Source organism: Cyanistes caeruleus, chromosome 1 (assembly GCF_971803275.1).
Source record: "Cyanistes caeruleus chromosome 1, bCyaCae1.hap1.1, whole genome shotgun sequence".
Lineage (NCBI taxonomy): Eukaryota > Metazoa > Chordata > Aves > Passeriformes > Paridae > Cyanistes > Cyanistes caeruleus.
The window spans coordinates 41,068,559-41,094,911 of NC_141701.1; the positions used below are offsets into that span (position 1 = coordinate 41,068,559).

The window sequence follows — 26,353 nt, forward strand, 5'->3', positions numbered from 1 at the left end:
TAAGAAAATATTTATCTTTGAGGTGCAGCAGAGGTATCAAAACCATGGTGTCCACATTTTATTGCTGTTGATTTAATGGGAACTCTTACATACCTTTATTTTAGTGAGTAAAAACACTCAAAATCAAGTAAATAGCTGCTGGGTAGAAAATAATTAACATCAACCATAAAGAGTCATGGAGGAAGAAGCAGAATGTAACTATGGGCATTTAAACACATAACTATCCCCAAAACAATGCATTTTTTTCTTTACATATTCTATAATGCTCTACATATTTAGTACTTATAGACAATTTATTTAACCATTTCCTTTTTTCTCATGGAACAATTTTGTTCTGACATTCATTCATCAGTCTGGTCTCTGACATGGTCAGGAAAAACAGTATAGTAAATGCCTTAAAAGCAAAGCTTAGACATCAACAAGAAAATAATTTTTATCTTTACAGTAAAATTTGGATTCTAGTCAAAAAAGAACTTTGAGCCAGACTCTCAGGCTGTTCCAACCATCACAGACATGGGGAGATCACTTTTCATGCTGCGACAGTAAATGTCCTTATTCTCAAAAGACATAAATAGAAATAATCTTAAATCTCTCATGGCTACTGTTTTCATTAATTAACTCTTGAATCAAAAGCACAACTGGAAATAGAACTTGTCTGATTTTGCATTAGACACAGACAGTAAGCTTCTGTCTTGTTGCAAGCTATGTATTTAATGCACAAGGGGTTTTTTTCCCTGAGAAATAAAAACAGATTTTCAACCTTTGCTGAGTTTTTCTCCCAGGTTGATTTAAGGATATACTTTCCACCATTTCTTCATGATACAATTATAGGGTGAAAAACAGGGTACTCAACCTCTCAGCTTTATCACAATGACAAGGAGAAGAGTTGGAAAACATGCCTAAACCCATATATCCCATAAATCCTGTATTTTATTATTTTTAGATCTAATTACAACTTTCAAGAGATTTTTAACTAGATAAAAATAATTTGTTCAGTTTTCTTCAAGTTCATTGGTTTCCTTTACATTCCTTGTGAATCATTCTAATATTTCCAAGTAACTTAGTCTATTACACTCCTCCACTCCCCTAGCTGCTTTGAAAATTGTATATTGCCTTTATACAAACAATATATTGTTTTTACCTTTGCTTCGATTTGTTTAGTATCTTGGTTTTGGAACAAAAATTTGATTTTGCTCTTCCCATCATCTGAAGAACCTTTGAGCTGAGAAAACTTGTACCTCCAAAGCACAGCCTAAAGGGAAAAAAAAACCAAACAAACCAAAATATAAAAAATCACACACAAGCAAGTCAATGTAGTTGTCATTGAAAATTGTATTAGAAATACCTGGAAATACAAATACCAAGGAAAGATCTTTATGGTACATAACTAAATAAATCTAGTATTCTGTGGTCAGATGTTCCTTTAATCATATAGCTACATTATATTTTGGCAGTGCTTGAATAACACCTGTCAGAGTACATTTGTGAAATTTACCCTGAAATTCCTTTATCTATTTTTAATACCAATTAAACAAAAAAGAAAAGGATTTTTTTTCCACTGATCATCTGTGGATTCCCTGCTCTATCTGAAGTACTGATCTGACATACAAGCGCCTTCTTTCCATACTAAAAAATATCTAGAATTAACATAAAGGGCATATTATACTAAAATATAAAAATTATATTTAAAAAAATAGACATACTAAAATGTCTATTTTTAAAGGATAAAGTAACAAAAGAAAGCTGTTTAATGAGAACATATTTTGAGTTTATTTATGAGAGCTCTAGTTAGGAATTTGAGCAAATAATTCTAACCATATCAGTGGTCTTTCAAGTAATTATGAATTACTTGAATTAATATGTTGAAAAAGACATAATATTTTACCAAAAAAATATGCAATTAATAAAATTTACAGCTGTCTAGAAAAGCATCTCTTTAAAAGCATATCTAGTGAGGATCTATGTAGAAAAAAACAATTTTAAACTATTTTGTTTAGAAATGGAAAAGAACTATTTTTGTTGTCTTTTCAACCTCATTTAAAGATAACCCCCATCCTCCAGATATTTCACATTGTTAAAACTTTTCCTTGTGATTCCAACAGTATTTCACATAATTAGGTCATCATCATTTACATTGTTCCACTACTTTTATGAACACTAATTTCACAGGCATCAGACAACACAGAAACTTAAGGCAATCCTTTTGTCTAAGGGTTTGTAAATTGCTTCCTCTCAGTGGTGTAGGATGACACTTCCATCTGTGCCCCTAGTCTTTATCTATGAATGATTTACTATCTACTGGGAATTAAACAGAATATGGGGGTGGTCAAATTTTTAGCTGTCCTAAATCTATGCAGGCCCCCCTGCTTCAGGATGTGTTGGTCCCTTCATGTCAATGACTGGCAAAAATCTCTACCCTGCACCAAGCTGGATAAAGTTTGTTGTGTTTGTCTTAGCAACCTGACAAGAAAAGAAACCTCAGTGACAGCATTTTAACTGTGCACTATACATAAAACAAGTGCTAGAATTTTTCTCCCAAATTTTCTCTTATATATAGTTGTTCCTTCCAGATAGATAAAAAAAAGAACCCTAGTCTCAGCACCACTTTCATTCTCTGGGTGTATGTGACAGGTGAGTTCCCATTTGCCATAACAGAGTTAAGGACATTCAGTTTCACATAAATTAGAGGAGTTTGGCAGTTTATGTGAAAATGAATCCTATTTGTTTCAAATGTTGTCCTCCTGAGCACCAATCTGTGATACAGAAAATAGAATAGATTCCCTCATTCCTATGTGTGTGAAATTCCTTTGACATTGTTCAAAGATGTTTATTTATATTGTACAGATAGTGAGGTAAAAACAAAACAAAGCAAAATAATCCAGTATATAACATCATTCAGGTGGCTATATTCCTACATTCTTTGTAAACTCCTTTTTTTTTTTTTTTTTTTTTACAGATTTACAATTTCAACAAATCTTGTCAGAAGATCAAGACCATTGCCTTTCTGCAGGGACAGCAAATCTACTTAAGCATGTCATTTCCTGGATGAGAAATATAAAGGGCAGTGATTCTCTCTTTATCTCTGGAGAAAACAATCAAAGCAATGAGCTATCATCTTTCTCTTCTCTGATGATATATAGAGAGGCCAAGAGAGAGATGCAGCATTAACAAGGACCCTTAGATGTGCAGGCAAAATCCCAGGGTACCTGGCCTTATTCCCAGTCAGATTAAGTTTGAATGAAGATGAAGGACGTATTGAACTGAGGTACTTTGACATTTCCATGCAGTTTTGCCATGCACTTCATTTCCATTCAGAGGAAAAAGAATGACAGTCACACCAAACCACAGGCATGACTCAGGAGCACACTTCAATTTATGCATAACATTTGTTTTGGAGACTCCGATTCAGCAAAGGTTCTTACTTAGCACAGCAAAATCAGGTATATAGTGTGGAGAGAACTAATCCCAACAAAACTGCACTTCAACATCAATATATTAAAACAAGCTCCTAGAACTGACAGTCTCTGCAGAGACAATTAAATACTCTTCATCTAAAGTGTAAGGAGTAGAAATGCTATTGACAATGCATGAAATGTTTCCCATATGAAAGAATTATCTGCTCCTTTTGAGTGGTCTTCAACAAATTGCACACACTTTCCCTCAAAGTTGTCCACTTGAGGGAACAGTCATTTGCGAAAATAAGAATAGGGAAATGTGAGCTTGAAGTTACTAAGTCAGGAATACAAAGTATTTAAAGTTAGTCACCCTGGCTACTTTTTCTAGAGAATCTCTGAATAATAAATCCTACATCCTGGTTTAAAATAGGGAGAACTGGTTCATTGTGGTAGACTGTGGATGTATGTCTACTTCAATATACTATAATTAAATATATATTATTATACATAACAAGTGTAACAGATAGCTTAAACCACTTAAACTAGATGTTCGAATCCTAGATAGAAAAAAATTGGGTAAATTAGTCAATCATATGCCCAGTAAGACCCATTTAAATCCTTTCTCCTACCAAAGACACTGAAGTGCTGTCCTGTGTAGCCAGAACTGCATAACTTGCATGTGCACATGTAATAAGGGATGCAGAAGGTTGTGACCACAGTCAAATCGCTCTTAAAGTACCTTGTGGAGGTCACTGGATCAATTCTTCTGGCTGCATATGTTCTGAGCGTGGCTCTTCTTTTCATTTGCACTGCTGCAAAATGCATATGCAGTGAACAGGGACCAGACCTATCCTTTTTCAATGACTACTTCATAGTGCCAAAGTAAGAAAGGAGAGACCAGACCCACTCACCTGGGCACCAGTTTCACACAGATGTGCAACTACAGCAGTGACATTAACACAAGAGAGAGAGAGTTTCATGTGTTATCTTTCATCATCCTGTGGGCTGACTTCAGTGTTACAGTGTTCACTTTGGTGACCCTTCCAAATTCTAATTTTAAAAGCTCATTCTCCTGCATTAGGCATAGGTATCCTTGGGAATAGTCATCTACATCATTGTCAGTGTTGTTATTTTTTCATGTTTTTGAATATCAGAATTCCTCAGAATCATTTGTTAAATGATTGCCTCAGAAAGTTAACAAAGACTGTTATAATTTTGTACAAATATATTTATATGTATACATACTGACTTTAACCAATAAGTACATTTGTAAAACATGGTGGCTTTTTTGAAAATTATCAAACACCTAAATGTGTGTCACATAAAATATTTTTAAATCAGTTTTCAGGAATTATGAAATATAAGCAGAAGTACATACTGGTTTGAAGGTGCAGTGGTACTGAGCTCAACACTCATAGGGCTACTTTTAGCTGACAAAACCAACCTCAGCAATTAATTACTTCCCTCAGTAATTGTGCATAACCTGCATCACTGAGAATATTTTACAGGTGTATATACACTATCTATAGGAAGCAATAAGTTTTTCTTTGCTCTAAAATAGATTTGACAGGTGGACCAGATGTCAATTCCTTTTAAAGCACAAATTGTATCTGAATTAAAAAAGATTCTCTTGTAGACAGAGGCATCAGCTACTCGTGAGAATCCTGACACGCCTTTCAATGGCACATGGCTTTATGATGCCTTGATGGAAGATGAAGAAAACTCAGTATACACTATTTATTGCCTTGAAAATTCTATCTCATTTAATGAGATAGAATTTAGGAACAATGGTAAGCAGTCCAATTCAGCAAGTGGGGACCAAGGCATACACTGAAAATACCACCAGTGCCACAATTTGCATACTCCCAGTGTGATCACAGAAAATCTGACATAATTATTCCATGCCTTGAAATATGCACTGTAAGAAGACAAACTCTTTGAACAAATACAGTATGTATCAAAACCAAAATTTAAAACAACCAATAATATATAAATCCTTTTCCCAATTATTATTCATATATTGCTTAGGCTGCTTTTTTGCATTTTACACAATTTAATAAAATTAACTTCAAAGAATACCAGAATGCAATGCAAACAAATAAACTGCAGACAAGCTGACAAATTAGATTTAAGACTCCTCTTGAGATGCTATTAAATTATTGTAATAACAAATCATCAAAAAGCAAAATCCTGTATTCACTGAAATTAACAGGATTTTTTTTCCTGTGACGTATCTGGGACCAAGATTTTTCACCAATAATTTTTAATGAGAAATATTTTATTTATAAGTAATCATCTAGGACTCATTTGTGCTAGTCTTTGCAAACAAATTACTGCCTATTATCTTCCACTAGTTATCCTGCTATAATTAAAAAGGGACGCTCTCTGCTTGCGTATTTTTATTTTATAGTTGGTACATAAATGCAACATATAAATGACACATGGAAGAAAATCTTTTTTTTTTTTTTTTACTTTTATACCTCACAAATGAAGAAAATCATATGGTGTCTATTCTTAGCAATAGTGCTAGATCTAGAACACATATATTCTATAAGGCACCTTAGAAAATACTTTCACATTTATATTATATGTCAGGTTGCTATTCATTCCCAGAATCTTGGACTAACCCACACACAATTTTGGTGAGATGACATCAAACAAAAACATCAAACAAAATCACAGACATCAGACATAATAATGATATCAGAAATATGAAAATACATCATAACTATAACTATCTTTGTTTAGGTTGTGACTAGGAACATTCATTAGAGCTTTTGTTTTGTTTTGGGTCAAGGAGTTCGAATCCTAAATAGAGACTAGATTATCAAACAAACACAGAATAGGTGACTGTATTTTTACTTACCATGCTCTAAGGAATATTCATAAAAATGTGAATGTCTGACTAGTCCATGGCTGAGGGATGGATACATCATTTAGGATACAGAGGGAATTCTTTCCTATTCATTGTCACTAGGAAGGAAAATCTGTATTTTGACAACATAAGAATCTCCAACCAGAACATATTTAATTTGTGTCCTGTGGATTCAACAATGAACTACCTTCAATTTATTATTTAATAGTTTTGTCTATTCTGTAGTCGAAATATCCACTGTGAACCAAATATCTTCTTGCAGAAAGACTATTTACACTTCATAAACTTGAGCAATAGTGTTTGCACCACATACTACAATGGCATCATTTCACTACCAGTGAAGCCACATGAGGAGCAGAAGAGGTCATTTGGAGGAGAAGAAACTAAGGGAAGACCTCATCATCAAGGAAACTACAACTTCCGTGTGAGGGAAAGAGGATGGGGCAGACACTGATCTCTTCTCTGTAGTGATCAGTGACAGTGAGGGAATGGCCTGAAGTTGTGTCAGGGGAGTTCTAGGTTGGACATTAAAAAAAGGTTCTTCACCCCAAGGGTGGCTGGGCACTGGAGCAGGCTCCCCAGGCAAGTGGTCACAGCCAAGCTAGACAGAGCTCAAGTTATATAGTGCTCTCAGGCACAGAGTGTGAATCATAGGGCTCTACTGTTCAGTAGAGTACTGACATACATAGATATGTATATATATGTATATATATGTGTCTATATCATATACATGATCTATGGAAATCATACGCATATTGTCATTCCACTGACACAAATAATACAGGTTTTATCATGTAAAAGAAGTTTGGCCTTCAGTAGGATGCTTGGCAAATACCTAAGTCTGTCAGTGTTTCATAATGATTAGACAGCTACATCCCATACCACCTGTAAACGGTGGAATAAACAAAGAAACCATCTTTATTAAGGAAAGGATGTCAGAGATCACTTTTCAAGTTCTAGTTTCATCAAATCCCTTTGTTGTCTTTTCCATTACATCTTCAAAAACCTATAGCTGTACTTTTCCAACACTGCCTCCATTTTTCTTGAAACTCTGACTGATAGGATTATTCTTTTAGATTTTTAAGGCATTTTTTTTTTTTATATGTGATAAATGTTACAGAACTATGTTAAACTTCAATGGGCACCTTTCAAGCTAATGCTGTTTGTCGTCTAACTAAAATACATGATACTCCTACAAGTCAAACTAAATCAAGAGCAGAAGCCCTCTAGGTCCTTGTTTCTAAGAATAAAAGTAATTGAGTCTTCAGGCACTTGGGAAACACCTTAATTTGTCTGTTTGTCTCATAGCTAATTGAGAAAGATTTCATTCTTGCCAAGTGACACTTTGTCCAGAGTTATAGTGGCGGTAGGGAACTGAGTAGGATTAAGATCTTGTTCATGCTCAGTTCTGCTGTGTTACTGATCTCTGGAGAATGTCTTACTACCAAAGAATTATGGTCCAAGGCAATTTACTTTGTGAGCTGCTGCAGCTTTATAACTGTAAAGGGAAAGACAGGGGAGGACACAGAGGATAAAGAACAAAAATGAGACAAAGGAAAAAAGCATGAAAGTCAGCCTTTATGAAATAACTGTTCTTGTCCATTACTGAAATTATATAGAATGCTAAAAGACTACAGTGTATTTGCTTGGTACTGATGGACAACCTAACAATATTTGTTTCTAGCCACAGAACATAAAACTGCATGAAGCATGCATGATGGCTTATATTAAAGTTACAGTAGCTATTTGTTCACCATTTCAGCTTTGAGGCATGGAATAAATATTTTTTCACAAGAGTTACATCATTAAATCACTATCTTCCAGTGAGCCTGGTTTCTTTCTGCCTTTCCTAGTACTGAAATTGGAATATCAAGAAGGCTTTTATATGCTGTATATGTATTAGTTGCATAAAGGGACAGACAAGGTATGTATCCCTAGAAAACATGGCAGATCATTCCTAAAGAAATTAAGACAAATACTGAGCTGTGTGATTTAGTAGTTTTCTTGTACCAAAACCAAATTAAAGATATTTGCAGTGCTATTTGTTGTTCATGGTGTATTCTCTTTTTTTGGAGAAATGCTCACGGTTTCTGTAAGAGAACACAGGACAGGTACACTGATGTTTGTTGATAGGCACCTTGTGGGCCATTATGGAGCTTTTTCTTACTCTGCTCTAGCACCACCATATAATTCAGCAGCACCTTTATTTATTTTCAATCCTACAAGGGATAATTTCTTTTCTCTTCTGACAAATACATATTTTTGACTTCTGTTTTAATGAGCAGTAAATATGATGGAGTACAGACACAGCACTTTGCTCAGGTAGGTATATAGCAATGTATATTCATACAAACACATACATATATTATTATTAGAATTGATGATGCAAATGTGCACATTATAGAAAACTATTTTAATGAATATGTCAGTAAAACAGAAATATATATAATATACATATTTCCATGTGCATCCACCAATATATTTTTTATGGAAGCACATTAAGAATCAGCTATTGAATGGCATGTAAGTAGTTTTATACATTGGATCACTTTCAGAATAGTAGTTAGATTAACTTCTGTACATGCCTTGTTATTCTGTTTAATCTATCACTCTCCATACTTAATAATTAATACTGTGGCTGCAAATCTTATTTATAAATGTTCATCATCATATCTATGTATGTCCATACCTAACAGAAACTGCTCATAAAAGAGTTACATTTGTTCATTTAAACATTGATGTCTATATACTAGCTAATGTTAGACAAATTCAGGACGTGAATGCTGGGATATAGTAGGGCAGGACTTGAAAAAATAGTTTTCCCCAGTAAACACTGAAGCACAATATTACAATAATGACCTAGGATAAAATTTGATATGCAACTTCTAAGAACTGCCACAGAACTTTTTGCATCTTTTTAGAATTTTCATATTTTAAAACTTAATGAATAAAACATTTAGCATATGGAACATCTGTAATGAAAAATTATGTCTGGAGTAGATGCTGTATGCTAAGACACCTTGTAGTGCAAGGAGTAACTAAGCAGAACCTGGAAAATGTGATTAAGGCAGAATGAAAAGAAAATAGCTAATTGGCATTCACAAAGATTAGTAAAAGTCATTTTTCACAGAATGCCAGCAATGAAGAAAGAGGGAAGTTCAGTGAGGGGATTCTATTTGACATCCTGCACTTCAAATAAAGCAAATAAAATTTGTTAAAGCTGGTAGACATTTTTTGGAAAAATTCCCCTGTGGAAAGATGCTTTGAGGAAACTCCTTATTAGAATTATGTTTCTGTGTATGCCAACACAGGAGACAGGTGGCTTTTTGACTCCAGGCTTATAAATACCACACATGTAGGACTAGACCACAAAAATAATCAAAATAAACATATGCCAGTATTGGCTTGGGCCAACACTTTGTGTCACGGTTTCCTTTAAACCATAGGTTGCTAATAAAAGATGACACGTTTCACTGGAGCTCTGGCTCTGGAAAGTGCTACAAAAGAACAAGGGCACAAAGATACTTGTCACTACTTTTTAGGGTGCAAGGAGAAAGATTTCTTCATGTCAAAAATTCTGTTTGGTAGTTTTCAAGCTACATACCTGAGTTGAGAGCTAATTTTCTGAAATGTTGGCCTAATCTGCTTTAACCAGGTAGTCTTAAAAACTGTTCATTCTCCTTTCAGGAAATTACAATGGCTTGTTATTAAGCATCACACCAAAATACTCTAAATGACAAACTACTGTTGACTCTCTGAGTTATCAGTCAGAAAATTAATAGGAGAAAGCAGAGAATATGCAGCAGAAACAGCTATGATTTATGCCAACACTGTCATAATTACATCACAGTATAGATTTTTTCTGAATAACTCAGTTTAATACTTTGTGTATTCATATTTATCATGGGTCTGTGCAGACACAGAAACAATGCTTTTATCTAATTATGATGTTTGACTTGAAATACATTTATCACAGACATCAGTTTTTAACCACTAATTTCAATTTACATAGTTAAGTATTATTTAAGGATTTAATGACAGCAAACAAGGAAACAAGCCAACACAGGGTTGTAAGACTTTTCTCTGGAAACCATAAACATAATGAGAGCCATTACCCCCTATTCACTTGTTCATGAACACTGGGGGTGATTTTGGGGTTTAGAACATTTGTGAAATTTTGACTGCAATTTGACAGGCATGTTGAACAAAATCTGCTCAGTTACTCAAAATGTGAGAAGAAGAAAGAATTTAAATATTCTTGCATTGCTTAAATAACTGGAACATTTTAATAACTGAATAACTGTTAAAATCATGAGTTAAATAACTTGGCTTCCTTCATTTCAGTTTATTAGCAATTATGCACTTACAAAGACAAATCACAGTCAATTAATTAGTAATTAAGAAAGAAAACTTAAAATACCATAAGCACAGTATTAAGGCTGACATTGCCTGAAGATTTACTGAAGATACCACTGTAACAAAATATAAGACAGGACTTCTCAGAAACTATTTTGTTTGCAAAACTTCTTTGTTTTTGAAGATTGTTGTGTTCTGGGAAACATGAAAATGTAATAAATAGGAATACAAAAACATTTAATGATATTCAGCAGCTTTCTCCTCCAGATACTTGTCCAAGATCTTCTGTGAATTTATTAAAATATCTTGCATCTGCAGGGTTACTTTCTGAGCTATTCTGAGAGAAATACAGAATGAATTGTTCAATCTGACACTGACCTCTGAAGTCTATGAAATCTGGCTTTAAGTTAATCTTTACATAAAAAAGAGTGGTTGAATTTGGTATGAGCAGCAGGTCATACCAGAAGAGAACATGTACAGCAGGAGGACCACTAAGATGATCAGAGGGTTGGAGCACCTCTTTCATGAATGCAGGCTTAAAGATTTGGGGCTGTTGAACCTGGAGAAGAGAGGCTCCAGGGAGAACTTATTGCTGCCTTTCAATACCTAAAGAAGGTGCTTATAAGAATTGAGAAAGAGTTTCTATCAAGGCCTACAGTGCCAAGACAAGGGACAATGTTTTTAAAGTGGAAGAAGATAGAGTTCAGACTGGACAAAAGAAAGAAGTCTTATATGATCAGGGTGGTGAGACACTGGACCAGGATGCCCCAAGGAGCTGTGGATACCCTGTCATTGGAAGTGAAAAGATAATAATTTGTACTGATTTTTCAAATAGAAATTGTAAAAAATCTTACAACTTATAAAGAATTATATGTAACTATAGTTTTCATGAATGGTATGAAATTTTAAATAATGTTTTTGTTTTTAATACTATGTTAATTCATAGGACACTGGCTAGGATTTTTGAACACCCTTAATTCACAAATGCACATGTAAATATTGCTAAGATATGAATGATTTAATTAAAATCTTATTCATGTTTTCCTTGTCCTGAAAACCAGTTTCCATTTCACATTGTTTTTTCACATTTCTTTTTTGGAAAACAGATTTTGCTTCATTAGGTGGAAAATAACATTTTTAGCTTATGTCTTATAAAGGTCTAGTTTGCATTTCAGTATATATGAGATTAACAATATTGTTGAAGTACACTGCCAGCATAGACACAATTTACACTTGTCATTATCATAATAAAGACATCTGAATAAATTTTTGACTAAGAGCATTACAGCCTCCACCTTTCCATAAAATAATGGAGACTAGGTAATGCTTTTCCTGTTTGAGCACCCACTAAAACATGGTTGACACACTTAGACATTTCACCTTATGGCTTGTTTGACAATTTAAAATGTAGCAGTCACTGGGCAACAGATTATGTTGCTTTCTATTGTTTCTTTTCTTTTCTAACACAGTTGCTGTCCTTATCTCACACTGTCTAATACCTGATTACCTAATGAAACAATGTCCTTTTATTTTATTCACAGTGTAATGCTTTATTCTAACAAACAATACTGTACATATAAGAAGTAATGGGTTCAAACTAAAAGGGTACCTTTAGGTTAGGTATACAAAATAAATTCTTTACTATACTTTTATATATATATATATATAAAAAATATTATTGAGGGTGGGGGAAACTGCTTTTTTTTTTTTAGATACTGCATTTTAATTCTGTTGTACTGATTTTTTTGTGTAATAGCTTCTAAACTGATAGTCACATTTCACTGATGAATTATACAAGACTGCTTTACAAAAAGAAACAAGGTAACATAAGTGCTTGAATTTAAAATTCATCACTTTGCTCAAACAAACAATGGAGTGGGAAGAATAAAAGTGTTTGGATTAGTGGAGTAATGAAGTGGGAAGGGTTGACTTAAGACAGAGCATAGGAACAAATTCTGCAGTCAAAAGGGCATTTTCAGCTATTGGTGGTGGCAGTGTTGCAGCATCTCAAAGGAAAGTAGGTATTGAAGAGAAGTGGAACTCAGAAAGGGAGTTCACTCATAAGAAAGATTCTACCATTAACAGCAGTGTCAAGCAGTAAAGCCTGAGAACTTGCCAGCAATTAGTGCAAATGTCAACATATGACAGACTCAGTGTCACAATGATTTTACTGAGACTTGGATGTGCAATAATATAATATGAGAATTGATTCCATACTGTTTGCTTGATAAAGAAAACTCTTTCATCAGTTGTACTGAGTTTTGTTATGGCTGAAAGGAAAAGCTGATGGGTGAGACGTGTAGACTATGGTTGATTTATCTTTTACACATACCTGAACAATAACAGCTAAAATATAAACTGGGAATTGTGGAATTGCTGTAATAGCACACAGTCCTTTCCACAGAAAAGAGAAGATTATTTTCAAGTTCACAGGTGAGACTGAGACCAAGAAAATGATCTTTTCTCAAAACCAAGGACACACCACCAAAACAAACCATCAAGCTGAAGCAGTGTGGGCTTTCATGTGAAATTAAAGAATAAAGATCTGATGCTTGTTTCAGACAAGTATCATTATTGACTTTCCAATAACAAGCACATAGTAGAATACTACTTCTCACATAATTAGAAACCAGTCCTGAATTTAGACTAAAACATGAGAGATTTGACAAGAGATGATCTGTTTCTATAACAAAGAGAAGGACATTTAAAGGATGTACTACTTGTCTCAAAATATTAGAAATAATGAGGAATAATAACAGTGTGATGGAAGAAATTCTTCAAACTTTACCTTTGTGGCAGCATCAAAACACACAAAGCCCATGCTGAAGTCGATGGTAAGTCCCATAAGATGACTCTCTAAAACACAGGCATATGTCTTGCACTGTAAAAGAAAAATCAGAGAAGGTAGTTACCACAGAAGACATTTCTTAATTTTCTTTCTAGTACTACTGCTTCTGAGTCTTTATTCTAATGTTTATGTATCTCAAAATTATTATCAGAAATAAATAATTTGTGTGTAACTACATCAATTTTTTTTTGTCAGTGTATTTCAAATAAAAGGATTTTTATTAGTGATGAAGTTGTCTAAGTCATATGAAAACAGGCTTTGCTTCCATTAGGGAAAAATGAAAGAGGGTCAGAATTGCCTCAGTGGCTTACTAATAACATTTCCTAAAAGGAAAATTTTATTATTTTCAAACCTTCTTATTTTCTTTTTGTACACAGTAACAAATTTTATGATTAATATATTCTTTTTATCTTTTCAAGAAAAAAAAAAAAAAAAAAGCCTATGTGAAGTATCTCTTTGGTACACCATTTCTTGTGGTTTTCTGTAGTCCTAAATCTCAGGGGAAAAGTTAGTATTCTGTACTATTTAGCAGCTAATGGAATTATCTGAAATAACTTTATTTTGGTTCAGATGGCGGACCAATATATCTTAAAGCTTTCTATGAGAAACCTAGGACTTCTCAAAGACTTTATCATTGTATAGTTTTTAAATATATACTTCTATTTACTTCCAAAACATCACACTTAATACACACTGTGAGACATTTATAAGTGAAATTTTCAGCATCAAAACTACTGCTGTGCTGACTTCAGGTACAAAACAACAGACTTGTCCTTTTCATCATAAAATATGTAAAAAAAAAATAAAACATTTCCAAATCAGATGGAAGTTCTTTAAAGAAATTATTCATTTTTTTATAGACATTTTATCCTCCAGGTTAAATAAAATACAGATACATTCTTCAAATATTGCTGTAGCCACTAAAATTATGAAACGAGAACAAAGATTTCCATGTGTCAGCAAAATCAAAATAGAAATTGCAAACATGGGAACGATGTGGGTTAAGAATTGTAAGTATTACAGAAGAACCCATGATTATTTCTGGCATTTTGATTATCAAGGATAAATCACATGCCTTTACTTATATATTCTTTGGGTGGGATCTTGGATTCTAGATGGTCTTCCTCAGAACACAAGAAGCTGGAAAGTCCATTAACAGCTTCTAAATAGAAAATGCAATGAAGGAAAATTGAAAACTTCATACTTAGTGATTATATTAACAAATAAAAGTGGCTTTTTCTTTTTTTTTCTTTGATCAGCTACACCATAAGACTGTTACGAATGTGTAAAATTTGATTGTAAATCAGTGTTGATAAAGAAGAGGATATTGCCTTTTATACTATCTCATTAGCAGAAGAAAAAAGTGTAAAGTGATATATTTCACAGTTACTCAAAGTTAATTAAGTCACATATGCAAAAATTTTCAAGTTTTGCAGCAAAGCAAAAAATGTACGGTTTTGTAGAATTACCTCGCAAACATCTTAGAGATGTAAATTACATTTTAATTTGTAAACGTTTAAGATCTGGAACAGCCTTAGAGCCTTTACTGGAAATTAAATTTGGCAAGGAAAATGTGTATCAGGTTTAAAATACGTATTGTCATCTAAAGTTATCTAACCTCCCACCCCAACACCAGAAGCCAACCTACAGTGTGCACTGCAGCACCGCGCTGAGCTGGCACAGCTCCTCTGCCTGAGCCCAGCACTGCTCCTGCTTAATTAGCCTCACTGGGAACTCGGGATTTATGAGAAACAGGACACACCAGTCTTGGTTCAAGGCTGCACTGAAAAAGCAACCTGCTTGCAAGTCTGAAGGGTATTTCTACAAAAAGGCAGTGCACAGTGTGCGGAGGAACATAATCTAGTTCAGCTCAGTGTAGTTATTTGCAGGAAGAAAATGCAGGTCATTAGTAGCAGCTGAACATTTAGTTACTTTTTACTTATATAAAAGACCACTCCACGCCCTCGGACTATGATGTTCAAAACAATTTAGAGAACAGAAAATGTGAAAACAACGAAAAGATTTCTGGACTGTGTGAATTTAGTTTTCCTGGAGAAGAATATCCCTTGGTTTTTGCAGGTGGTGTATCCACTTGCACATGATTCTGGTGACAGGTAAGAGTGAACTTTCAGACACTAGATAACTCTCATATGACTTTCCTCATCTTTATTTTCTTTAAATTGCCTTTTAATTAAGATATTTGGAGAAAACAGGCAAATTGTTAACAAGATATGAGGTAATTTAAAATTTCTTATGCATTTAACATTTTTAAACTTTAAAAGTTACTATGAATAACATATACTATGGATGTTTGGCTTTGGTTGCTGATTTTTCACAAGAACTCAAGAAAACCTCATAAGATATGAACCATCCCCTTCCCAAAAGAAGCAGAACACATTTCAGCAGTCACTTGCTGTTCTTCCACAGAATACAGAATGTTAACTTTGGTTTATTAATAATTCAATGGGTCAGGCAGAGGCTGAAGGAGACAACTCGAAGTTCTTCCTTAGAAACTATTTCTTCAACACACATAGCTTAAATTATGGAAAGAACAATATATTCTGAACTTCACACAAGCCATCTCTGAAGCTGAAACAAAGTAAACTCTAAATCTAAGACTTAATTCAGATGTTTAAACTCAGATTCAACTTCAATGAAAACATACGTTAAGGTAGTGCAACATGAAACAGCTTACATAATAATCCTTACATTAGAGAACAAAAAACTGCAATGCAAGCAAGGACAGCAAGAAAAAAAATCATGATGGAAGAGGTGAAAATATTAGCTTAAAGTATCAGGAACACAAAGGGAATGTAACAGCCATATATAATTGCACATTATTATGCAAGTTATAGTAGTCTCAGATTCTTCATGCAACAATGCTGTGAGAAAGTAAGGAAAAAGGATTTTCATTTTGACTAATTTTTTTTTAATAGGTAATTATGAAAATGTATTAACACCACTTACCACATTACAAAACTAATTAAAGAGTGATTGTTACACACCAAAATGACACCACTGTATCATTGTACCATATTATTGCTAAATTATTATCAATTTGACTATGCCTCCTCTAATACATTTCTTTTCTAAGAAAAACAAACTGTTTAATTTTTGGTTTAGATATACCTCTGGCAGAAGCTATGAATAAGGTTGAAACAAAATTCATTATTTATTTATGGTAATGCATTTTAAAAATATTTGAATTTGTTATATATTCTTTGCAATTAGATTAGAATTGGCTCCTGATTAACCTCTTCTGGAGATTATAGCCATTGAGTAAGAGTTACTACTTATGATTATGGAGTAGCACACAATGCAGTTGAATAATTTTAAATGGTAGTTTTAAACTGAAGTTATAGTTTCAAAATTATATTATTTTATTGTAAGACAAACCTACTGGATTAGCATTCACATTAAATATGAATATTCATATCAACATGAATGCATAAGCCAAAATTTCAGTAAGGATGTACAGTTGATATCTTAATTTGGAACCTTTCACCTTTTTTATTCTCACAGAGCAATGAAAGAATTTGTTGGAAACAAATTATACCACCAGATTTTATCTGCATCTGCAGGTTGGTAGATGAAAGCAGTAATGGTTACTGAAAGAAATATCAAGAGGCCAAACCAAATTATATTAAAAATACTCATTTTTTTTTTCCAAATCAAGATACAGAAAATAAAGAAAAACATGCAAAATAAAAAGTGTGATATTAAAATAAAAGTGCGACAATAATATTCTATCATGAGAAGCCTGTTTGTCCACTTTCACAGATATACTATAATCAATCAATCAATCAATCAGGAAATCATTACTTTGAATTCTTAATTGCTACACTGAACATCAGGAGAGAGAAAAAAAAGGTGAAAAGACTAAGATGAATCTGAGGTTAAGATTATAAAGGAAATTATTTTTGAGAAGCATGATGGCAATTTTCAATAAATGTAGCTCTAAAACCCAAAAGAAAAATCTAAACTAGGAATGCTACAATATGAATTAACTTGAAAATAGAACAAATATGATGAGGTGGCTTCTGAGTTAAAAGTTATTCCAAAAAAATTGCCACATATTCTTTTATGGATGGCACAGCAGTGCTTCTATTAAGTATGTTGCAGGGAATTATATAAGAAAGACAAAACCTCTTGAATATTTAGTGGCAGAGGACAAGTATTATTGCAAGTTTTACACAGAAAACCTAGTCTTGGATCTTCTAGCATGCAAGTACAGCTTAAAATTTCTATAAAAAGTAACAGCATATATGAATTTAAAAGAGGAAGCTGAACCTCCCCTGACTCCTCATGCAACAAAGGTACAGCGCATTAAAACTGACAGCAGTGTAGTTTTTGCAAATTGGATCTTCATTAGTATAGACCAATTCAGTCCATCTGCATGAGGTGGTTCACAGGTCAGAAAAGGGCTAATATATAACTAACTAACACTTTGTCTGAATAAAAACATGCCAGTGCTTGCATTCCCAGGAGGACACAGACAATGTGTGAGCCAATATTTGCACAGTATGCTAATATGGCTTGGGTAGGTGTGTATAACTCCTGCCAACACCAACCAAAGCTGCTCTAACCACATGAAATATATTTCATTATTAGAAAATTAATATTACAATTTGGATTAGGTGAATTATAATTGTGGTTCTCCTTTTTCAAGTCAAAAATCATTACTTTTGGGTCATGTGAGAAGAAGTTATCTTTAAACTGTGATATGTAATTTTGCTATAAAAAGTCACTAGTAATCTGTATTTGAATGTTGCCCATCTCTGCACTGTCATCTGACAGTAAATACACAAGGAAAAGAAATATGTTAAGAAAGAATAATGTGTCTGAGGTACAATTTTTTTCTTGTTTGTATCTCATAAGTACTTCACTCAATATACTCTCATTCCTGGCATTACAAGGACAACTTAATTCCTGTAAGGCTCTCTTGTGTTATTCAGTAACAAAGAAAGGTAGTATGTAAGCCAGTAAGAATATCTAAACAGCTGGATTTTGTCCCTGATCCACAGATTATTTTTCCTTGGCTGTCTGTGAACTTCAGTGAACAAATATGTATCACATTGTCATAATAACTCAAAGCTTGTATTTCACGTGACCTCTTCTGAAGGCTGGATTGCAAAATGTTTGGGAACAGCAAAAGCACTTACATAAAAGAATAATAACTTGAGAGCTGCAGAAGGTCATAAAATTTCTTCAATTATATCATTATTTCATATCAGCCTAATTTGTTAATGTACCAAAAGATGATCACCAAGGCAGTTGTTCTCACCTGTATCCGCTCAACTTCTAAAAAAGTTGCTGTTTGGAAGGCTTTTTCCCATAGTGTTAGGTCAGACTCTAGTTCCACAGAAAAGTAAAGATCTTCTCCAGATTCAGACTGGACACTGAAGCAATGTTTCCGACGGTCCAGTAGATCACTGTCCTGATGAAAACCTGAAGTTATATAATCTGGCATACATCAATTAATATTTTTAATTGCAAACATTTATGCCTCAAACCCAGCATTTTTAAGTGGCATCTTAAATAACATGAGTAACCACAGTCACTGAGGAACTGAAAATCAGGGGTTTGATCTAGACAATGACATTTCAATGAATTTTAAATTGATGCCTATATTCAGAATGGCACAGAACAGCATATCTCAGGCAGTAATTTTAAGTATTTTAACAAATAACTTCTTAAAAATGTTATATATCTATATATCTGTATCTATATCTATATCTACATATATATATATATATCAACTATACGCTTTTATATTAGATACATTCTATGAAAGTTTTTCACTTTCTATTCACATGAGGAACACAAATATCAGCTTCTCTGACCTATTTGACTTACACACCCTACTCTTGAAGGTTGGTTAAAGGAATATATTTATTTTAAGTATGAAAAGTCCGTATGTTCTATTTTCTTATAGAGGCTAGAGAAAACAAGTTCATACTTCTGGTGACTTACAAAATTCAACATACAATTAGTCTTTAAATGGATTCTGATGGTAGAGACTATAGTGGCTGCCCATGGCTAGGCTGCTGGCTTTGGTCCTGAAGGAGAAAATTACTTTTGGCTTTACTTTCAACATAACATCACACAATGGATATCAGGTCATAAATATTAAAAAACTAAAGATTGATGGCGTTTTTAATTGGTACTAAACCAAAGAATAAACAAGTTAATCAGGAAAACAATTCATTAAAATGTTTTCAATTATTTTTCTTAAATTTATTTATGTAATATAAAGGACGTTTTATGCTAAAATTCTGGCATGTAATTTGTTCTTGTGAAAAATAGGTTTGCAGAACCAGGTTTAATTAATTTAGTCCCTGCTACATCAAGGAAGCTTCTACAAGTCATAAGCTCACCAGCTGTCCTTGCCAATACATCTGGAGATTTGGGTATAAGTAGCCTGCATGCAATTTCCACAAAGCTACCCCATAGCAAAGGGCAGTTAAGTTCAGTAAAGGAGACTCGTAGGACAGTATTGCCTTCTGCTTATACACAACTTGAATAGACTGAGGGGAGCACAACCAGCTGGTACAAGCTGGAAGAGCAGCTTACATTGCTCAAGTCAGATCTCCCTGGGGCAGAGAAACAGGAACCCAAAGTTGATTGAGAATAAAATACATAAAAAAGGAACCTGTTTGAAACTATCATTCCCAGGTATACAAGCAGGCCATGGGAGAGCAAGCACTACTTTCCCCTTTCTCCTCATTCAGTAGAAATGTGACAGAACTGTTCAAGAAAGCCAGTACAGCATACATTCATGAATGCTTCTGGTTGAAGACTGCTTTACAATTTCTAGATGAATTGGCTATGGAGGCATCATGCCCTCTCTTTGCAATCACCATGACAAAAACAAGCTGCTAGGATTTTAAAATGACCAGTCACTGTGGAAAAATCTCCTAACTACTTCCATCAAGTGCTAAGCTAAAGTAGCTCTACAGTGTTAAGTCACGTACGAAGAAATCAGCATGAACACGTTTGATCTTAAAAGTCAGCATTTCCAAAAAAAAGAAATAATCTTCTTCCAGATTTTTCTTCCAAATATTAACAAGGATGTGTAGTTGAACTAGTTAGGTGTAGCTAAATAATAGTCTATGTCCTATCAGAAACACCTTTTGTCACTTTTCTGGTATATCTTTTTTCCCCCTTTTTTTTCTCCTTTTCCTTAAGGCCCTTCTTTTCAAACTGAAGTGTCAGTTCTGTTCACAGTATGTCCTGAGCAGAATTCAAGAGAGAGGTTATAATATCCAGGTTGTTGCTAATGACATCTATGCTCCATTGCACACACAGCCAAAGCACACAGAGCAGCAGCACTGTGACAAATGTTTAACCTTGTGGATATGTGTAGTAACAAAACACAGCATTATAGAGTGGTTTGGGTTGGAAGGGACCTTAGAGATCATCCAGCTCCAACCCCTTATGGCCATAGGCACTGAAACCTTTCACTTGATCATGTTACTCAGAGCCCATCCAGTCTGGCCTTGAACACTTCCAGGGATGGGACATCCATAAATTCTCTGGACTACTTGTTCCAGTGCCTCACTACCCCCACAACAAAGAATTTCTTCCTAACATCTAATCTAAAACTACTCTCTTTTAGTTTGAAGCCATTCTGCCTTGTTTTGTCACTACATGCTCTTGAAAAAAGCCCCTCTCCTTTTTTCTTATAACATTTCCTTAGATACTGAAAGGATAAGATCACCCTGAAGCCTTCTCTCTTCCAGGCTGAACAACCTCAATTCTAGATGAGCAAAAGCACTGGAAAACCCTCACTCCTCCAGGGTAGAAAAGCTACTTCTTTTAGAATAACAGCACTTCTTGTCTAACAGATCTTAAATTGAGTTTTGAACTCCCTGTGCTTCCAGAGCTAAACCTGACTGAATGGGCCTGTTGGGCCACACCCCAAAGGACCTGTCCAGCATGGGGTGTGCCAAGACTCATGTGTAAGGTACATGTATTCCCTGGGGAAGGTTTTAGTTCTTCATAGCTACAACCAAAGGAGAAACTAAAAATATTTTGAACTCATCTTTACCTATTATTGACAAGAATTAGTAGAGAGTAAGTAATTATTCGTAATGCAGGCTCTTAAAGCTTTTCTGAAACATGATTATGTGTGATCACAGGAATCATTGGCTTTAAAATAACTGGAGTAATAACCCATTTTCAAATGGGAGAGAGCTTAGTGCATAGTTCAGTTCCAGAATGCATATCTCTATTTAGTTTGATGCTTTTAAATTACACCTTTAGACTCTTCCAGTCTTACAGGCCGTTTTGTCTCTTATTGAGAAGAATATGCTGTCTAGGAAAAAGAGAAGAGTTATTGTGTAGATTTTGATTAAAAAAAAATGTTAGAAGTTTTACTGAGATTGATCTCTGCTAAAAAGCGTTTCAAAATTGCAAAAATCTCTGGAGGCTTTGAAGTGATTAAATAAAAACCTATGTATTTTATTATCAACATTGCCAGTAATAATTGTACTAGATTTTACTAAGCATTAAATCAAACCTAGAGGATGAAAAAAGAGCTAAATGGGATCTACAATAATTATCCATGGTTTTGCTACTTATGTATGAAGATGAGAGCATGCTTTGTATTAGGAAAGACCTAATTAGTACTAGGTAGCATTTCCCCTCAGTGTTTTGCATATAAAAAGTTTAGAATATTTCAACTACTGCATTATATTGTGACAAACAACATGCATAATGGACTCATTCATTATTGGACTTTCTGTGAAGTTCCTATTCAGAATGAAAACAAAATTCAACATTTCCCCAGAAATAATAATTTAGCCAAATAATAATTTAAATTTGTGATTAGCTTTAATGTATACACTTGTGATTTTGATATTAACACCTGTAGTTAGGTCCATGATAAGAGAAGTGTAAGTCAAATACATTTAAATGATGTATTTTAGCTTTTCTAAAATTGCTAACGTACATATTCCTTTCCTAATTAGTGGTATTCCATCCTGCTCATAAAAATAGTTATGTGCAAGGTTCCCTTTAGTACTGCTTCTGCAACTTTTTATGCTTTTTCTGCAAGATCTTTAGTTTTACATCTCTTCTCAAGCTTTAAAATCTGTATTCTAGGTTTATAGAATGTAATAATTTGTACAGTAGATTACTAGACAAAACAATATGTAGGTAAAGCTAAAATATAGCTTTCCAAATGTCCTTATAAAGGCAGGAATTTAAAGCGGGTTTTTTTGGGTTTTGTTTTGTTTGTTATTGCTTTGTTTTGTTTTGTTTAGTTTTGATTTGTTTTGTTTTAGGAATACAATGACATTTGTCCAAAAGTCCAAAAATTTAAAAAACCCCAACTTGTCAGGAGTCTGAAAACCAGCTCTGGATGAAGCAGGAATCTTCCTTAATTAATTTTTATCAAACCACTACTTCAACTAAAATATAAATGTTATTCTACTCATTTAAGAATCTGCTATGACCCTGTATTATTTACAACTCATTTACTAGTCAGTGATGGACATGAGCCAATTTCATGTTGATTTTTTAAGCACTCTTTTATACTGATAATGATTAGTTGTACTGTTTGCCCTGATGTTCTTGTTGTGATTTATTAAAACTCTCTGAAGAGAAACACACACAAAACTTTTAGCAGTTTGCTAATTCTCACTAGAGGGAATGTGGTCCTGCTGAAAGATGGGCTGTGACAAAAGACATTGGCTAACTCCCAGCTTCAGGGTAATCCAGCATCTCTGCTGACAGGACAGTATGACTCCTGCTTGACTAATTAATAATGATATCCATGTTAAGTGAGAGTAATAAATTTGTCCATGGGAACTAAGCATGGCTCATTAGGCAGGTCCTTCCAAATCAAGGCAGAATGCTTCTTTATCACTAAATAGTGACTTTGCCTTCTCTTCTGCAGGGGTAATCTCTTCTCTTTTGAAAGACTGCTCTTTCCAGAAGCAGCACTACTTCTTTTTTATTACTTGTGTTGTTTCATTTTAAGTATGATGAGTACATTGAATAATCATATTTTGGCTATTATTTAAATCTGCTAAATTGCAAGAGGCCCTCACCTCTTGTGAGGGTCAATGGGAGCTGAGTTCTTTTATTCTACAAAGCTCTCTGCAACAGAAAACAAAACCGTATTTACCACCTTCATCCTCATGGCATGATTTTCACCCAGGAGGTGCTCAAGAATTTTCTGAAAGTCTGATTTACCTATGAATTGAAATGTAATATATAGAGCAGCCTATATATTTTGCCATGGAAATGTAAATAAATGCTAGTGACACTGTCGAGCAGTTTTTGACATGAACAACAATTCATGTAAGATGTTCAAAACCATCCTACACTGACAAAATAGACCTTAACTTTCAAGAAAATTCTATTTCAGCTATTAAAATGAGGTAAGTATTCACATCTCTCACATTAATTATAACAGTTCTTCAAAATACGTGACTGAGAAAACAAGCAAAACCTGTTTTCTTTGTTGAATAGTTTAAGCAGTTCTGCCAAAAGGAATCTGTCCTATCATAAACAAGATTCAAACCTAGCACCTAAATTCCCTGAAGATAAAAAGCATTTTCTTGTGCAATAACTCCAAAGCAACTGTAAAAATGAATCACACCATGCCTTTACACTTGCTGGCATCAGTGCCCTGATTGTTTTACTGTTTGTGTCTCCTTTCACCTATCAAATTTGGCTATATAAACATACACCCTTCTTTCTAAGGGCATATAATGATCTACTTCTTCAGCTGGAATTTTGGGAACACTTTGCTTGAGCATCACCATTAGTTGCTATGGTGATGGTTCTAATAGCATTTACAGGCAGCAGGGAACAGATTCAGTCCAGAGTGAAAAACAGATACAGCTTCTCCAACATATCCTCATTACTCAAGTAATAAATGAAAAATATCTATGCAGGCATGTGTTTGTACATAGCTAATCCTATTTGGACACTTCTGAATTTTGTTACTACGAAGTATAAAAAAACCATTGAAATTGCAGGTGTATATATACACATATTTAAGTAAACATAGAATTGCAGCCAAACTAAAACTGAACATAATATATTTTGATGTTCAGATTCTACAAAAAGTACATTTACTGAAAGGGAAAACTGTTTATAATTGCAGGATAAATTTTACTTTCAATTAAACTTCCATTAGAAAGATCTGTCTGATGGCTGGAGAGAAATAGAAAGGTTCATTCCCTGTATTCCATTAGGGTCAGCAGTAAGCTTGGATCACTTTCCTATTCTGCCTGATTAAAAGACAGAATAGGAAAAGGCAGAGTCTTGAATCAGAGCAAGAGTCTGAAAAGAGGTTTCCTCTGAGTCAGTGCCATAATTGTGCCTATTTCTTAATGAACTCTACTGAGAAACTTGTTTATTTTTTTGCCATATGAGGAAAATTTTCAAAATGTTTATAAAATTGACTAATCTTTTGAAGAAATAAATTATTCTAATACTTTCCAGAGAGGTGGTTATTTTCTGTTACAGAGAAATCAGGGATAAATATAATTACAAACAGATACTAAAAAATGCACTGATCATCTCTTTAGAGAGTTACTGAGGTATTTTACCTCTCCAAACTTTGAGACATTATTTACTGGAAACTAAGTTTAAGAACAGATCCTATAAGAATAAATATAATGATAATGGATAGCAATGTGGTCCTATCTTTCCATTCTGACTCCTTTTTAAAGTAGTTTCTCAAATTTAAATAATTGCAGCTGATTTTTTTTTCCCATGTTAGTTGTCTGCCTGAGGATATTGTTGCATTGTACATTATAGTTAAAACAGCTAAATCAGTTCTGTAAAATAAATTTGAAAAAGGAATTAAATTGGATTGTCCCAGTTAAAAAGAAAGAAATAAACAAAGAAGCATTGGTCCCCAAATCTGCTTTTTGGGATGCTTTGGGACTTCTGTTCTTTGGACTAGCAATGGCTGATTCAGGGACAGGGACACTTTTGCTGCCCTTGGGAAGGAAAGTTAAGATCTACCTAAAAAACTTAGTTGTTCTGGGCAAAATTTGCCTGTTACCATTTTGAAGATTTCATACTGAGCATGCTGCATCCCCATGGCATACAGGAAGACAACCTTCCCTATATTTTCTGCTGTTAGGAGCTGTCCTACTGAACACAGTATGTGAGAACAGGATACTCTGCATTTCCTTGAATTGTCTATGCACGTCTTCAATAAGAGAAAAATCACCTGACTCAACAGTAGAATTGGACAAAAGAATTACATAGAAGAAAAGTTCTTTTCATTCTCACTTTTGTCAGGTTTTGTGTTAATTTTTTTTTCCCCAAGTTTAGATGTCTTTGTTTTAAAGGCAGGAAAAGATCTTTTAGAGATCTTCCTCATGAAGGACAAAAACATTGGAAGGAAAAGCATTAAACTTGATTTAATAAAAGTTTGGAAAATTAACCACCTAACTGCTTATTTATTATAATAAAAGAATTCTCTACTTGCCTGCATACTCTTATTTAGCTTCCTTTCTTTTTTGGACAGAATTTCTTACTCAAATAGCTTGTCAATACATTATGTCAAGAAGAGAGTACATTAGAGTAGCACAGTAAAAAGCATTTGTGTTGAACATCAGTATGTCAGAAAATTTGTATAAGCAAATGTGTAAAAAAATTAATTTTACATGTACTTGCTAATAGTGCTAAGAAAAAAATTAAAAAGGGACTGTGGTAAAAAAAAGTCCTATCATAAAACAAGAAGATAAAGATTTTTTTAGAAATTAATATTTTTGGTTTCACTTCTGGATCTGGCTGTTGAGAGTAATCAACATTTAGTCCTCCACTGAGAAGAGAATGCACCAAATGAAGTTTTGAATAGTAGCCCCTGAGACAGGAATGATGTATTTCATATAAGGATTGGGACAC

The 26,353-nt window shown here is 33.9% G+C and overlaps 1 protein-coding gene across 5 annotated transcripts in view; it reads right to left on the reverse strand.

The window, feature by feature from the left end:
- The window catches only part of SNTG1 (syntrophin gamma 1), a 315,782-nt gene that overhangs the window by 10,593 nt on the left and 278,836 nt on the right, over nucleotides 1–26,353 (reverse strand). For 4 of the 5 annotated variants that reach the window (XM_086888380.1, XM_086888383.1, XM_086888371.1 and 1 more), the window contains 3 exons: nucleotides 18,759–18,911; nucleotides 13,415–13,507; nucleotides 1,142–1,252 (listed from right to left, as the gene is read on the reverse strand). In XM_086888380.1, the coding sequence (XP_086744506.1) occupies nucleotides 1,142–1,252; nucleotides 13,415–13,507; nucleotides 18,759–18,911 (357 nt within the window). Of the gene's footprint in view, nucleotides 1–1,141; nucleotides 1,253–13,414; nucleotides 13,508–18,758; nucleotides 18,923–26,353 lie in introns of all 5 variants that reach the window. The other variant, XR_015286694.1, reaches the window with a different exon arrangement.